Source organism: Fundulus heteroclitus, chromosome 20 (assembly GCF_011125445.2).
Source record: "Fundulus heteroclitus isolate FHET01 chromosome 20, MU-UCD_Fhet_4.1, whole genome shotgun sequence".
Classification (NCBI taxonomy): domain Eukaryota; kingdom Metazoa; phylum Chordata; class Actinopteri; order Cyprinodontiformes; family Fundulidae; genus Fundulus; species Fundulus heteroclitus.
The window spans coordinates 27138740-27155768 of record NC_046380.1 but is presented as its reverse complement, the minus strand read 5'-3'; the positions used below and the strand labels follow the sequence as shown (position 1 = coordinate 27155768).

At 39.4% G+C, this 17029-nt stretch overlaps 1 protein-coding gene across 1 annotated transcript; it reads left to right on the top strand.

Moving 5' to 3' along the window:
• Nucleotides 1-752: 752 nt before the first annotated feature.
• Nucleotides 753-9445, top strand: slc6a14 (solute carrier family 6 member 14). Its single transcript, XM_012874922.3, has 15 exons — nt 753-1101; nt 1405-1549; nt 1649-1780; nt 3001-3162; nt 3336-3450; nt 3532-3664; nt 4947-5087; nt 5346-5481; nt 5566-5658; nt 5739-5864; nt 5955-6073; nt 6154-6253; nt 6359-6468; nt 7358-7525; nt 7618-9445. The coding sequence occupies exons 1-15, from the start codon at nt 1036-1038 to the stop codon at nt 7765-7767; spliced, it is 1896 nt and encodes a 631-aa protein (XP_012730376.2). The 5' UTR covers nt 753-1035; the 3' UTR covers nt 7768-9445.
• The last annotated feature ends 7584 nt before the right edge of the window (nt 9446-17029 follow it).

The following is a 17029-nucleotide window of genomic DNA, read 5'->3' as shown; positions in this document are numbered from 1 at the left end:
GAAGCGACACGATTGAGTTCTTGGACTGCAACCTCAGTCCGCTGCACTCTGCAGGTTTCTGATGTGCACAACAATGAGCGTCAGCAGAAAACATTTGTCATGATTACATGCACACACGAAAACACACCGACTCACAATGGCTGCAGCAGCTAGTAATCACTCATTAACTAAACTGCATTTCTTAAACTCTGGTTGACCCAGAAAACCCATGGAAAGACACTTCAAGCACAAAATCACTTGTCAAAATCAAGACAACTTTACCGTCATATCACAAAGCACATTGTGCATACACTTCCAACCCTTTGCTATGGATGTAATCCTTCACATTGATATTAGATGGCTGTATGTAAATGGGCAAACATTACCGACAAAAAGATTTTAAAATGAGAAAATCTCTGTTTTACGTCCCACATTTAATGTCACCTAAATGTGCTTTGTTTCATATAAACTGTGACAACAGCTAAAATTTATCTAAGTTACCTCTGTATCAGGGATCATGGGATGAGGTAGCAGCTACATCATCAGACTGCGGTGATTATACACTAACAATGTGACCACAACTACGCAAAATCCCTCCCTGAGCACAAGCTGTCATTATATGCAGATGTCATTGACCAAAATGAGCTCTATGCACCATGCATCAGCAGAAAGGAGTATTAGACTGTGGTGAAGACACCCTGAGACAGGCCACTGCTGGGATGTCACAGACACTGATGAATATCTATTTATAAAACATTGTTTCTGTGCAAGGGGCAGAGGAGAAGGGTCATACTTTATGTTTCTAGCTACACAAGCAAGCTCTGTTAATAGAAAGGTTATCAGATCAGAATGAGCGAACCGTGATGACTTAATATTTTCATGCATTCCTTCAGCATCATGCCTTCTTGCTTGAGCGCATTGATTGTACATTGATGCAGTCAGAGACCACAAAGGGAGGGTCAGAGCAGGTGATAGGTAGGAGGAGATCCATTTAAACAAACCTGCAGAGGGGATTTGGTTTTCTCATTTAGAGTTTTAACAAACAAGTGAAAAGACATGAGGAAGTACGGTTGGGAAGGTTTTAAGGATTTAATTTTGAGGAATCCTGCCGTCGTTGATCAGGTAGGTTTGAACCACGATTTGTCGAAACCTTTTCCTTTTTTAATGTTGAAAAAGTGAAAACTGAGATGTTCTGCGTGCATTTCTGATTTTAAATCCAACTTGGATCATTGTAGCAGTACAAGTAAATATTTTTCCTTATCACATCACTTTAATTAAATTCATTACCTAAATTAAAGCTCCTACTCGTTCTTTTGTCTGATTTCTCAAGTTATTGTTTTTCTGATGGGGTTGATCACCATGACAGAAGCTTCATAATGAGTGTCATTACCAGTTAGTTACATGTCTAAACTTTTCATTGAGCAGGATCCACACGTAGATGCTGGGGATGAAAATACTGAGCGTGGGAACTGGTCGAGCAAGAGGGATTACATACTCTCCATGATTGGCTATGCTGTCGGACTGGGAAATATTTGGAGGTTTCCATACTTGGCATACAAGAACGGAGGGGGTACATTGGTATTATCGGATTCATTATCCAATCCACTGGTGCTCCACTGCAATATTGTTATTAATTATGATATAATTTTTTTGTGTCATTGTCATATAGGGGCCTTTCTTATTCCTTACTTCACAATGCTCGTGGTGACAGGAATCCCTCTTTTCTTCCTCGAAAGTGCCTTTGGTCAGTTCTGCAGCCAGGGTCCGGTCAATGTTTGGAGAGCAGTGCCGATCCTGCAGGGTGAGATGAAAACCCACATTTATTATTCATATCAGAGCATAAAAGACAGATGTAGTTTTGTGGTTAATATTCAACCCTATAACTACAAATGAATGCTATCTGCTATTTAATGAGACTTGTAGTTAATAAATAACTCTATTAGCAAAAATTAACTTGAACCCAACCCAGGGTTGGAATCCTGGACAGGGCTCTTTTGCATGTAGTGCACATGTTTTGACCTTGCATGCGTAACCCCCCATTCACTCACAGCCACCCTACTGAATTTGTTTCCACTTATATCTTTAAAATAAACATGTTTCTTTTAAGTAGGGACCAATTGCAGAACATCAATGAAGATATTTCGTATGTAAATTAGCTCAATTAAATGTGTATTACTCAAACCCTGGATTGCAGCAAAGTGCTTAGACTTGGACTCCTGGTATGTGTCAAATATGCATCTACAGGCAACAGTAGTATATATATATACATATATATATATATATATATATATATATATATATATATATATATATATATATATATATATATATATATATATATATATATATATATGTCACCTTGGTTGTGCAGTGGTTTGAGCGAAATTTGCAACAGCAGGCTATAGGGGATAAGCTCTTCAATTATTTAGGTTAGTTAAAGGACATTGCTGAATTATGTGTAATCCTTTAACATTTCAATATTTTTTCTTATTACAATCAAGAACTTCAGAATAATTTGGCTGTCCCTGCTGAAGTAAAACAGCACCTTCAGCGTGATGCTGCCACCCCAATGTTTTGCAGTAAAATGGTGTGTTCAGGGTGCTGTGCAGTGATTGTTTTTAGCCACACTGCTTTGTGCTCTTATGCCTAAAAGTTACATGATGTTTTCATTTTGACTTCTGAAGGCTATTGGTTGCACTGGATTTTATTTTAGGGAAAACTAAAGTGGTCGGAAAACATTTGAAAATCACACTTTTCACATTGTAATTTGTAATGAAACTTGAAACCTTGTATAATTTTTTCAGCCGCTTGACAACGCCGTCCAACTTTGTGTTGGACAATTACATAACATTCAATTAACTTACAATAAAGTTTGTGGTTTGTAAGTAAAGTGTGGAAGAGTTCAAGGGGTGAATGGTGTATAAATACTTGTATAAGATGCTGTAAACTGATTCAACAAAAGATTTATGTTTTAAATAAGTTTTATAATTGTATAATTTATATTGTTACTGCTCTTTCCAGGTGTTGGCATAGGGATGATGCTGGTGACTCTGATTGTGTCTATTTACTACAACGTCATCATTGCCTACAGCCTGTACTACATGTTTGCCTCCATGCAGTTTCCTCTTCCGTGGTCCGGCTGCCCAAACCGAACTGATACCAACTGCAGTGACACACCTATAGGTGCTTATTTAAAATGTCATGGTTATGTCTGCTTTTTGGTTGAAGATGACATTCCTCTGAGGTTTTAGACCCTCTGAAAACATTTTCAGATGTCTAATGGTTGCAGTTGTGACACATTATATGAACCAATCAATTTACATTTTATCCATTTATCAGTTGTTAATCTTTTTCAGTATATTGTAACCTGAGTGGTGTTTTGATGGCCAACTGGACTCAGGACAACAACACTTGTAATGCATCCAACATAATCACTCCAGCAGTCCAGAGCCCAAGCGAGTACTACTGGGAGTAAGAAGAACACATTTCTAATGAGCAAGCTTAAATGGGCTTAGTCATGCATGCTAAAGATGTTTCTCTGGTTATGTTTAGTAATGTGGCTCTGCAGAGATCCAGTGACCTGAGTGAAACAGGACCAATAGTTTGGCACCTTGCTCTTTGTCTGCTGTTGAGCTCCATCATTGTAGCTGCAGCTCTGATCAAAGGCATCAAGTCATCAGGAAAAGTATGTCAACATAATCCTCATATCTACACCTTATGGACAAGCTTTTCCATAAAATAGAAAAAAGAAATAGAAAATCTGAAGATCTGCCATTTTCCCAGGCTGGAATTATTATGTAACACACAACTTTATTGATTTTGAAAGCATGTATTGGTTGAACAACCTTTCTAGTCTGCACAGTTTGAAAATTATACGAACACTTGCATGCAAGGGGGAGAAAATAAAAAATCTGTGTGGAAAGACTACAGACTGGGTTCAAAACTCAGGACCATCTATCTAGAACTGTTTTGCCAGTTTAATTGAGTTTAACCGCAAATTTCCGCCTATATAACACCAGAAGCTTATTGTTGGCTACAGATGTCATGGTGGAAGTGAAACTTGCTGACAGTTATCCCAAAAATGGGGGGGGGGGGGGGTTGGGGGCAGGATGTAAATATGTACATTTCAGCCTGTGCATTTGATATGAATTATAACAGAAAGAGTCTGATCGTGGACACCAATTAGCTTCCTTCATATAGTGTTTGGACTCAGCAGAGTCCAGATTTAGGGTGAACTGGCTGCTTGGATGGATGGATGGATGGATGGATGGATGGATGGATGGATGGATGGATGGATGGATGGATGGATGGATGGATGGATGGATGGATGGATGGATGGATGGATGGATGGATGGATGGATGGATGGCAATTTGAACTTAATTCCTTGACCAACAAATCTGCCGTTTATGTTTTCCAATCTTTATTTAATTTGTTGCTTTCAGCATATGCAAAATAACAAATAATAGTTACCGTTTACACCAAACTCAGACAGATTACTGTATTTCCCCACAATACATCAGGTTATAGCATTAAATAAACAATTAAATTAACCCGTTCAAAAATGTAAAAGTGAAAGATTATTCCTAAAAGCTACTATATAGCATTTTTCGAAAACTAACCAGACTAATAATTGCATCTCTGACCCGTTACACAGAGCTTAAAACATGGTAAAACAGTATGACAAACACAGTAATCAATTAAATAGAGGAATTAATGTACATATCAAACCATAGAGGGTAAGATCAGCAATTAAGCTCACTTTGTGAAAATATAAATAGAATGGAAATGCATGATTGGTGTTAAATCCATAAAAAATTAAAAGAAATGTTTTTGTTATTTTTAAACAAAAGTTAGAATTGACATTTGATTTACATCTATTTTGGCTTCAACTTTAGACTAGATTCCTTGAAATGTTTAAGACTGCACATTCAGCCCTTCGTGTCTAACTTATCTTCTTCCTGTGGAGGTTGTGTACTTCACAGCCACGTTTCCTTACGTGGTGATTTTGATCCTGCTGATCAGAGGCGTGACACTAGAGGGAGCAAAAGACGGGATCGAGTTCTACATCGGCAGCAAGTCCAACCTGACCAAGCTGGCTGAGGCCCAGGTAGGAGCGCAGCCACTCATTCATCATCTGCCACAGCATGTAACACTAGCTTTATAGTTTTAAGCTGGTGCGTGTGTGCGTGTGTGTGTCTGTCTGTTTTTGGTTCTCACTTTTTTTCTGTGCTAGGGTTTAGGTTTAGCACTAAGGTGTCTATTAGGTGCAGTTTAGGCTTAGGCCATAGCTTGGAAATGAATAAAAGTCAAGACACGGTCCTCACTTTTTGTATTTTAAACAAGGATGTGTGTGTGTGTGTTGTAGGTGTGGAAAGATGCTGCAACCCAGACCTTCTACTCACTCTCTATCGGCTGGGGAGGACTCATGACCCTCGCTTCCTACAACAACTTCCACAACAATGTGTTCAAAGACTCGTTTGTTGTGACTCTCACTAATGCTGGTAGGAGCCCAGTTTGATACTCTCTTTGTCAAAAAAAATTTAAATAACTGCTGCAAATTGCAATTTGTTTCCTTGTCTTCAAAGGGACCAGTGTGTTTGCTGGCTTTGCTATATTCTCCATACTGGGCCACATGGCTCACGTCTACAAAATACCAGTTGAAGAAGTGGTGAAGGAAGGTGGGACATTCAAAGACATTCAAACCATGGTGACTGTTGCATTAAACCATCAACTCTGATGCCATTTTGAAATCCTGCAGGATTTGGTTTGGCCTTCATTGCTTATCCAGGAGCTCTCGCTAAGCTTCCCATTTCCCCACTGTGGTCCATTTTGTTCTTCTTCATGCTTCTGACTGTTGGTCTGGACTCTCAGTTTGCTGGAATAGGTTAGACCTTCAGCTCATACTCGATTTGTAGAACAATAACCCCTTACCTGATAGATTTTTGTTTTCTAATACCTCTTCTTTTGTCTCTAGAGGTGTTAGTCACCTGCCTGCTGGATGCTTTCCCCAAAGCCTTTAAGTCAAAGCGGGCCCTGCTGACGATAGCTACGTGTTCAGCCCTCTACCTTCTGGGCCTGCCGTGCGTCACAACAGTAAGTCTGTCCATCTGCAGCTTTGTTTTGCCATTATCTGATTTACAACCTGGCAACGCGTTCTCTCTGTGTCTGTGCAGGCTGGAATATACTGGGTGACGCTCATCGACCAGTTTGTTGCCAGCTGGGTGCTGCTAATTCTGGTTCTCTTGGAGCTCATTGGTCTCTCCTACATATATGGTAAATATGACCACGGGAGACAGGTGCACATATTTATGAAAGCTAGAGACGGCTCAAACTCCAGCCTGTCTGTCTGTGTGTGTGTGTGTGTCTTACTTTTAACAGGAGGGAACCGTTTTATTGAAGACATTGAGATGATGATTGGGAAAAAATCCTTTGGTTTCTGGCTGTGGTGGAGGGCATGTTGGTTCTTCATCAGCCCCTGCATTATACTGGTGAAAAACACATACACACTGTTTCAGTTTCCTTCCATTTGTCTTATTTCTAATGAAACACAGAGAGCTGCTTCACATGTAAAAATAAATGCAATCATAAATCATTAAATAACAGATAAACACATTGAGCATAGGGTTAAAGTTAAATACGTTACCATCAAGTTTACATTGACTCTCCTTGGGCACATAGTCAAATTAATTTGACGAGCTAAAGAGAAACAACACATTTTTTTGTAGCCATCAAGTATTTTATTTATTTTGAATGATCAATAAAATAATAGAAAAAAGTAATAGACATAGACATGACAATTGACATAAATTGCTCATTTAAATAAATAGTTTGAAAAGAAGTAGGTGGATGTTCTCCTGGAGCACCGTCAGATCCATCATCTTCCAGTGGAAAGCACATGGTACCACAACAAACCTGCCAAGTAGTGAATATTTTTGCAAGGCACTGTAGCTCTTGATTTTTCAGGGAAATTTTATGAATTTTATGAACTTCCTGTTTATTAATCCATCCATTTCCACTCAAACAAGCCTACACCATAATGCTACCACCACCAGGATGGACACTGTGCAGTGTTCTTATATTTCAAACTCTCACCTGGACTCTGCCCAGCCTACTTCTTGTACCACATTTTTTATTATTCTATCATACATTTCTTTTTAATATTAAAGTTGTTTATTAGATAATAATATATTCTGGAAAAAAATAACAATTCAAATGCATTATTAAAGGTCCAGCCTTAATGCTATATTTGTGCCCCTAATGAGTTACAGTACACCACCGTTGTAATTTTGATCGTTTATTTGAGAATGCAAATAAAGATACAGAAGATCCAAGCATTTCTTTCTCTCTAAAGTAATGTTTCACCGACTTGTTGTTTAGGTCATCTTGGGATGGTCTATAGCAACCTTTGTATCCCCCACATATGGAAAAGTAGACTTCCCATCCTGGGGCTTGGCTCTGGGTTGGTGCATGACGGTTTTTGTCCTGATCTGGTTCCCTGTTGTCGCCATTTATAAGCTGATAAAAGCCAAAGGAAGCCCCTGGGAGGTGTGTGAGCATTTGCTTATTTTAAAGTCCTTATATGTCCTTTTTATTCTACAGTCTCAAATTTTAAATATTCAATGTTTTGGTTTCTACAGCGTTTAAAGTCACTGTGCTCCCCATCCAAGAAGTGGCATCCCTTCCTGGACATCCATCGAGGAGAGCGCTACTCGACAGACCGATGCATCCAGGAGAAGGGCAGGAAAAATCAGCCCGAGGTTAATGTGATCTCCAGCTCATGGCTTTAATGCACCTGTTAATCTATTTACCTGCTGACTGCTGTATGCGTGACATTTCCCACAATATATAAAAAAATATATTTTATTGCATTGTGTTTAGTGAAAGTTCACAGTAATTTGGACCAATGTTGTAGACTTTTTTTAAAGCCATAGAGGAAAGTTTTACCAATACTGCCCAATGGGGTTTTCATCTAAATCTAAACTTACTCCTAAAATGTAATATTTTTATCAGATTACTTGGAGTTTTGTCTATTTCCTTCTTTCATATTTTTATTATTATTTTTTTAAACGAGTTTAGCATTTCTTTGAGACAATTTTACAAGGTGACAATCTGCTATTGACTCATTGTGACTGTGTTTGTCAGCAACGTTGTTAGATCCCATAGAGAAACATAAGTTTCAAAATTATACAGACAAGAAGATGTACCCTCCAAGTATAGATAAATCAGGACATGAACAAAAATTGTCTGTATATTACAGCTGGATGTTATTATACAACGTCTTGCAAAAGTCTAATAGCCTCTTATGTTTTTTTCACCCCATGGAAACCAACCCGTGAGGATGCTTTTCTTTAGCAGGGACTTTTTTTTTAGCTTACATGTAAAAACAATATGGGTTCATCAGCACCATGAAACATACTGGTGGCGGCATCATGCTGAGAGGACACTTTTCTTAAGTTGATGAGAAGGTGGATGGAGCTAAAATAAAGGGTAATCCTAGATTAAACATGTAAGATGGTACAAAAGCATTGAGACTGTGGAAAAGATTTACCTTAAAAAGGACTCGTAACATACAGTCAGAGCTACAGTGGAAAGGTTTAGATTAAAGGATAGTCATGTGTTGAATGGACCAGGCAAATGCTAGACTCAAAGCAGAACAAGAATCTGTTTAGATACTTGAAAATCGTTTTTCACAGAAGCTTTTCACCCTGTCTGAGCAGGCTTGAGCTAATTTTACTCAGTAGGGCTGGTGGGGATGGGGAAATATGCACAGCTTTGTGTTGATCTGTCAAATAAAATCCTCGGAAAACAAAGGAGTTTGTACGTATAATGTATCGTAACAAAATGGGGAAAAAGGTCAAATGGCAAGAAAACATTTGCAAGTCAAGCAGTCAACTTCACAGCATGTAATAGCCCCTATTCAGGTATGGGAGTATCAACCCTGTTCGGATTGTCTTTTCATTCCCCCGTATAGTGACCTAAGCTACCCTCTGTTTTTCTTGTCTGACTCATAATTTAGTTTTATTGTTCCATCCATGTCATTGTGCTTTTTTTAACCACCTCTGAGCAGTCAGATAACCATTATCCTGGGAGCTGTAGGGTCTCTTTTAAAGCCTTTGTATCTGCCACCTAATTACCTCAGTGAGCAAGCACCTCACAGCTGGCACACACACACACACACACACACACACACACACACATACAAACTCACGGCCCTGCTCGGTTTCGTAACAACGACAGGGTCACTCCCAGGTTAACCACAAGTTTAGCTGTATCAGATAAAATACATTTGTTTATGATTCATACTTTTTCCATCTCAAAACATCGTCCCTGCAGATCAAAGATACACACACAGCCTAAGTCAGTCAGTAAATAGCACTGACTAATCCACAGTCATGTTCTCCTTACATGCATGATTGTTTGGGGGATTTTATTTATTACACTAAGATGTTTATTTTTGTGGTAACTCTATTGCTGTGCATGTGATTCATTTGAAAATGTCAGTTATTATTTTGTAAGTGAATAAATGTCTTTCTTTTATCTTTTATATGTAACATAAATGATCAAGATGTTAAAAAATTTAACAAACATCAGTGACCTAATTCAAAATAGATATAAAAAAGGCTCCTGTGTTTGTGCTCTATGTTATGCTGTTTAAAGATCAAATGGATTGTACTGATTGTCGTATATTTAACCTTGTACCTGTCTATCAACAGGACTATAAATGAACCAAACTGTGTTACCATCTTGATGTGTTCAGGTTTAGATTTCCTTTTATGTTTTTCTTTTAATTCCTTGTTTTTCCATTAGGTCTTGCCTTGTTAGTTTGTGCTCTGTGTTCAGTTACTTACTTTATTTTGTGTTCTTTGTTTAGTTTAGTATTATTACACTGATAGTTTCTTTGTGCTCCTGCTCAGCTCATTGCATGTTGATTAGTCTTCATCCCTCAGCTACCTTGCTAGAGACAGCTGCTCCACATCTACCCTGATTACGCTCTTGGTTTGCATGTCTTTTCCTCCACCACTGCCTCGGTATGAATAAATACACACTAATTGTTATCGTGCTCAGCAGGATTCTCGCGTTTTCCCTCCCGTTCTATGTCTGGTCAATGCCAGTGGGCTGCCTGTGTGCAACATCCTGTTCTCCTGGTGCCTGTCACTGACAGACTTTCAGTAAGTTTGTTGTGTTTTCTTTGTTATTAAACTTTTTACCCACCATGTTGTTCCTAAATTCTTGTCTGCACTTTAGTAAATAACAAACCTCACCATTCACGACAGTGTGTTACAGCCGCCAGGGCTCATGCAACTAACCTAGGTTACGTTTTAAAGACAAAAGCAAAAATCTGGACCTAACAGACATTAGTCAAACCATTTTCTGTATGCTTGGTATAATTATCTTTGGGGGGTGTTTTTGTAGCCTCGTGAGACCATCCTGATCTCGCGAGTTTTCAAGGTTTCACTCGCAGATCAGTCTGGATACTCTCCGTTGAAGAAAATTTGGAGCCGTTCACCAAACGAACGTCCAATCAGCGTTGGCTTTGAGGCGGGTTGAGGTGTGACGCAACGGGAAGCGCGTCAGTTCAGTCTAAACAACATGGCGGCTTCAGCCGATGAAACTAGCGTTAGCGTGGCTATCGAGCAAGTTTTATCGGAATTACAGAGTATTTCTTTGCTGAGCTAACGAGCCTTTACCTGTAGCAGCAAGAGTAGCTCGGCTTGTGGTTGTGTTTTCGTCGTCGCTCTGTTACGAGCGACGACGAATCTGATTGGTTTATTTGGCCCGTCTATCACCAACATAGGCCAATCAGCTAACCAGTATTTTCGCCCCTTCCCAAAATTACTTCAACGGAAGGTTTCCAGATGGATATGCGGAGCAAATCTATCTGGCGGAGTCAGGTAAGTGTTTTTGTGCCTCTCAACACTTCTATTTGCAGTCTTGCAGACGTTTAATTATGATAAAATAATAATAAAGCAGTAGGGGAGTGATGGTCTAGTGGTTGGAGCAGCCCGCTAGCATTCTAGGAAGTCTGCAAGAACCCGCTTAAAACCCCGCAGACTGCAACTATGGGTCCCTAAGCAAGACCTGTAACCACAGATTGCTGCCCTAGCAGCCCAATGCTTCCTGAGGGATGGGTTAAATGCAAAAGACAAATTAAATTTGAACGTGCCAAAGATTTCTTCTCATAATTATAATTAGAAAATGTGCAATTAGCATATTATTGTTGAATATTGTGGATTAGTTAGAATATTAGTTGGATTATATTCATTATCTTTTTGTGTTTGTTTTCCATCTTTAGAAGTTTCCCACATTTCTCACTGTCCTCTAAGATCCGAATCAGGTGTGGGCTTAAGGGGGCGTCAAACTCCATCCATAAATCCAAATGTTTGATTAGCCTGATTGAAGGGTGTCAGGAGATTAAACCACAGAAGGTCATTGCTGAACAAGTTTATGGAAAGTTGAGAGTAGATATAATGTGTACAGCCATTAGGGGATTGTGAGAGTCATAATATTTAGAGGATAAATTGTATATATATATATATATATATATATATATATATATATATATATATATATATATATATATATATATATATATATATATGTCACCAGTACCGCAGCACTACTCAGAAAGCAAGATGGTAACAATTGATGCAGCTACTATAAGAGCCAGTAGGCCTTCCAGGAATGCCTTGTAGTAACGTGACAAAGTGTAAAATACAGCAATAAAATCTAATAAGCCAACAGAGTGCTATAATTCAATCGAAAACCTTTGCATGCAACCAGAGTGATTAACTGCCGTAAGAATTTGTAAAGTCATAGTAATACGTGATTCAGTCCCTTTAAAGTAGATCTTCAAGCATCTTGTTTTCAGAATGTTGCAATGTTTTGCCAACTATTAATCAGGAATTTTACTGGGACACAGAGGGAACATCTAAAGGCACATACCTAAGTTAAACCTCTATGGTTCTGGGTCCTCTCTCCTCTTCAGCTCAACCCACAGCTTTTCTGATTTAGATCTGGGGACAAAAAAAAAAAAAAAACACCATGGAAGCAGGTGCAGTTTGTGTTTGGTTAGGGTTAAACCCCTTGCTGAAGGACCCAAGGATCATCCATCCATCTATTTTCTAACACGTTTATCCCTGTTGGGGTCTCGAGGGGTGCTGGTGCCTATCTCCAGCTGTCAGTGGGCGAGAGGCGGGGTTCACCCTGGACAGGTCTCCAGTCCATCACAGGGCAACACAGAGACAAACAGGACAAACAACAATTCTCACACACACTCACATCTAAGGAGAATTTAGAGTCCAATTAACCTAACAGTCATGTTTTTGGACTGTGGGAGGAAGCTGGAGTACCCGGAGAGAACCCACGCATGCACAGGGAGAACATGCAAACTCCATGCAGAACGCCCCAGGGCAATGGTAGGGGATTTGATCCCAGGACCTTCTTGTTGCATGGCAACAGGGCGACCCAAAGATCACCCATTTTAAATTGACTTGCAAAGTTATAACAAGGTTCCAAAAGTAGGCTGGCCAAATTTGGATTACTCTGCATTTATTACTGATTCCTTAATACAAGCTCTGAGATTTTTAAAACCATTACTATATTTTTATTAGGGTCGTTAATGCACACTTTGGATTGAAGTCACATTTTTGATTTTTGTTTTTATTTTATACAATGGTTAACAAAGTATTTTAGAAGTTTATGAAAACAATAAGATTGTATCAATGTTTTACTACTTTGAAAACTGGCCAGAATAGAGCAAAGATTTCGATTGCTTTGGTCAGTTAATGAAATCATAAAACAACAAAATCATTCAGAAATGGTTGGTGTTCATTAGGAATCTCTATATGACATTAGTTGATAAAAACAATAATTTCAGTTACTTAGGAGTTGTTCTGATACTTTGAAAATAAATCATATATTATGAGTTTTACTTAAATGCACTGTGGAAGTTTTCCCTTGTGGGGGGAAAAAAAAACTCCAAATGGACAGACTCGCCTCGACTGTGTGTTGCACGTCATAGTATATAACGCTAGTTGAATACCCAAGGCAGCAAGATTTGAGCTTTGGCCATTTTTCTTTGTACCATTGATGTTTAAACTTTACTTGCTGTTTGAGGTGAGTCAATGAAATCAGATTTATTGTTATCAAAAAAACACTGACAAACTTTTGCTTCACTCCACCATTCTCTCTCTATCCTCACTGTGGGCAAAAATATATATAATTTTCCCATATTTCATACTTTAGTGTGAGCTGGGAGTCCTCTGCCATTGATCCCCAGCCCCAGTGTAACCTTTTAAAGTTGTATGAGGGAACGTAAAATCGTTCCTCATGTTAACATTATGCATGTGTTCAGGTTTCCAAAACATTGTATTGGTTGGTACCCACGCCTGACAAGGCTGCATCAAAAGTTTTAGACACACCTGCCATTACACCTTTTACTGTCTCCATCTAAGTAACATTTCTGTACACCTGACAGATTTATATTTAAAGCAGTCTTTACATTTTTCAAGCATTTTTATCGTGACTGGAAGTGTTATTAATCCCGGCTCAAATCTTATCTAAGATTATGTGGAGGCTAAAGAGTAGAAGGAGGCCTTCTGCTCTGTGGACCTCATTAAAATGCTATTGGTATGGCCAGCAATTATTAGCAGGGTTTGAATCCTGTACTGCTATAGTATTTTTTGACATACTGATTTTTATGTAAATGTTAATAAGAACAGATGATGACGCTTGTCCCATTTGCTTTTGGAAACATTGACAGCTGCATCATCACATCTGACCACCAGATAGAGCTAAACAGTCACATGGAGTCATTTTATGTAAGACGCTCCTTAATAACACACCAAAGATGTGATGCTAATATCTCCATGAAATGGACAGAATATTTGTGGGAGCTGCATGCAGAGCAGCTCTTTACTTTGTTTTTGTTTTTTTTCTTAAATGCAATTACAGTGAACCTACTGAACCCCAATCCAAGCTCTCTTCATCTTTCCCTCCGCGGCAACCTTGCGCTGGGAGGCAACAGACGAACACAAACCTGTTGCCCTCTCCCAGACAGTGAGACGCAGACAATTGGTTGAAATGTATTTTACAAATCATGACCAATCCTGCCTGGATAGGTATGTGTTTTGATAGGTATAATTGTTGGAAAAACAAGATACAGCTATTAAAACGACAGGTGGGGAGCAATTTTTGGGCTGGTAAGTATAATATATTGTGTGTCTTTTTTAAGAAAGAAAAAAAAGAAGAAGAAGAAGAATGAAATAAAAGTGTGCAAAAGTCCATTTTTGCTTTCAATTTAAATGTGAATAGTGTGAGTGAAAAACCTGAGCCAAGCTTCAGTTCTGTTCTCCATCTCTGTCCCTCTCCTCTCTGTCCACCTTCACCCGCCTCCCCCCTCCTTCCCACTCACTCAGATAAGTCGGGCTTCTCAACAGCCTGTTGCTATTAGATACCGCTGAGCCTGTCACCATGGCAGCAAATGCTCCATCATTTTTTCCCCCCTTTATTTTACTGGTGCATATCTCACATACGCAAGCCTCCCCATCCACGCGTGGCGTTATAGGGGGGGTTTGATATGGTGGGAGGGTTGTCCTTGAGTTCTTGAGTCTTCTCAGGTCCAGCTGGGAGGAGGAGGGGGGGGGGGGACAACCCACCTGTGAACAGAATCCAAATGCCCTAACGGAGTGATGCGTGCTTTCTCTGCCTCACATCAACACATATTCCCAGCATTCCCACATGCCCACAAGGACGTGTGGGTGTTCGTGTGCAAGCCTTTCCTCCGAGGCGCACCGACTCCACGGTGAGAGGATGCTGCTGGTCTGCATGCATGATGGGAGATGATCATTTTCCGTTCAGGGCGCCTTATTCGCGACTTTAACGCCGGCACAGAACCCAATAGGCACAACGATTACACGTGATCGTTCAATGTGAGACACAAATCAATGTCTCTGTTCGCTCGCAGAACATTACTTGTTGTGCTGACATGAGGAGATTGAAACGCCAGACGTGACTTGAATGCTCACGCTCTGTGCAGATGTCCCGAGAAGCTGACGTCACATGGACAGAAAACACACACAGAGAGGGAGAGAGGGGGAGAAAAAGGTGAGACGGGGGGAGGAGAAGAAGTAGGAGGAGGATGGGAGAAGACGAGGGGAGATGTGGGGATAGTCAAAGTTGATTCTCTTTCGCCAGTGAAACCAACCCCCCCCCCCCCCCCCCATGTTTCCATGGCGACCGGCTCTGCTACCCTCTCTTCAGTGAGCTACCACTTATCCTTGCTGCCTTTCAGTCAGCAGGGCATGTGGGTGTGTGTGCTTTTGTGTGTTGGCTCCTGAATGAATCAGGCAAATGAAAAGGGGGAACATTCAGAGCGCCAAATTAGCTGTTTCTTTGATTTGAGCTATCCAGCTTTCTCTTTTCCTTTACTTTTCATATACTTCATTAAACAGTTAATACACTTTATTTCATTTTTTATTTTTGCACTCTTGTTATAACAGGATGTTTTCGTGTAGATCTGATGTTCTGTTTTCTGTTAGTGTGGAAACAGAGCCGATGAGTACAGGCACAGCCTCAACACACGGTTGCATTTAAAGGAAGAGCACTGTGCTTACAAACATTCAATCAAGCTCAAAATCGTACAAAGGCTTTCATTGCTAAACACACAAATGCATTGGAAACACTGCGCATGCTACTCCAAAGCAAAACATTACGAAAAATATGTCAAATTTGCTTACACTCTAAAGACAATGAGAACAAAATGAATATTAGGCTGTGTACAAACTCTAAAATTTACATTACAATTAATGAAAAATGTGTATGTTCCAGTTTAAGTTTCCTATTTACATCTTATTGTATTTTCCTGTTTGTGCTCAAAAAGATTTTTGCAAAGATTTTTAAACGAGGTTCTATTTTCCTTGCGTGTGCACGCATGTGTGTATATCTATGTGCTTTTATTTTTTTTAATGTACAGGTGTGAAGAAGATGATGTAATTATGCAAGCTGCTGCCTTTTGAATTAGCTGCAGTTTATGGAGGGTTTTGAAATTGTAAAGTGGAAAGGTGAGTGGACTGTGGACCAGTTTGGCAAATGTGCGAAGGAAGAACTTGCTTGATGCTGCAAATATGAAAGTTAACCAGGTGATGTTATGGATGTGGAAAGTGAAGGAGATTATGCAGAGGGCTGTCCTTGATGGTGCAAAGGCTCTGAAGCTGGAAGGTGGGAGAGATACAGGATACAGGTCAATGGAAATGTTAGATTTGGTTAAAGTGGACTTGTTACAATAAGCAAATGAGGTTACTAAGGTTGCATGACGTCCACGGCCCGGGAATATATGGGCTGACTAGAAAATGTTTTCAGTCAAATTGATTGTTTTTGCTTTAACCCCTGAATAGGATGGGTTTTTCAAAACTGATATTAATAAATGTCTTGTGTCCTTCACATTTGTAAATTAATTGTGTTGTTTGTATTTAAAGAGTATTATTACATTTTCTGCTCAAAGCGGTTAAAGTAAATTAATACCCACTCCTGAGTCCCGACAGTAGATGGCGCAAGTTTAAAAACAAAAGTCTAACCTACTGGATCTAGCTAGCTACCTGAAAGAGCACCTGCTAGCTAACCATTATTAATAAAACTTTGATTCATTAATACAACTTTTGAAATTATCCCCCCCTCTGGTTTTTTTTGCAAATCGCACACTGACTACCACGGTATATCTAATAGTGGCTGGTGACTATATAACACTAGTTTTAAATATTGCCTGTCTATTTGAACTTACTGTCCAATTATTTGGCCATAGTTTGAATGCTGAGCATGTTTGGTACTTGTTTGCGCTAACATCTTAGCAGCTAAAAGGCTAACGGTATTTTAAGTGAACAAAGTTGTTCTCTAGCGTGAACTGACGCCAGTAACACAACCTATTGGTTTTAACATTAACATACAGCATCATTTTATCCTCTTAAAGTTTCTTATTTTGTTCTTTGAACTAAGTTTTGTGAAGTCTGGTCAGGTGAAAATGGGTTTCTAAAAGAACAATGAGTTTCCTTTTGA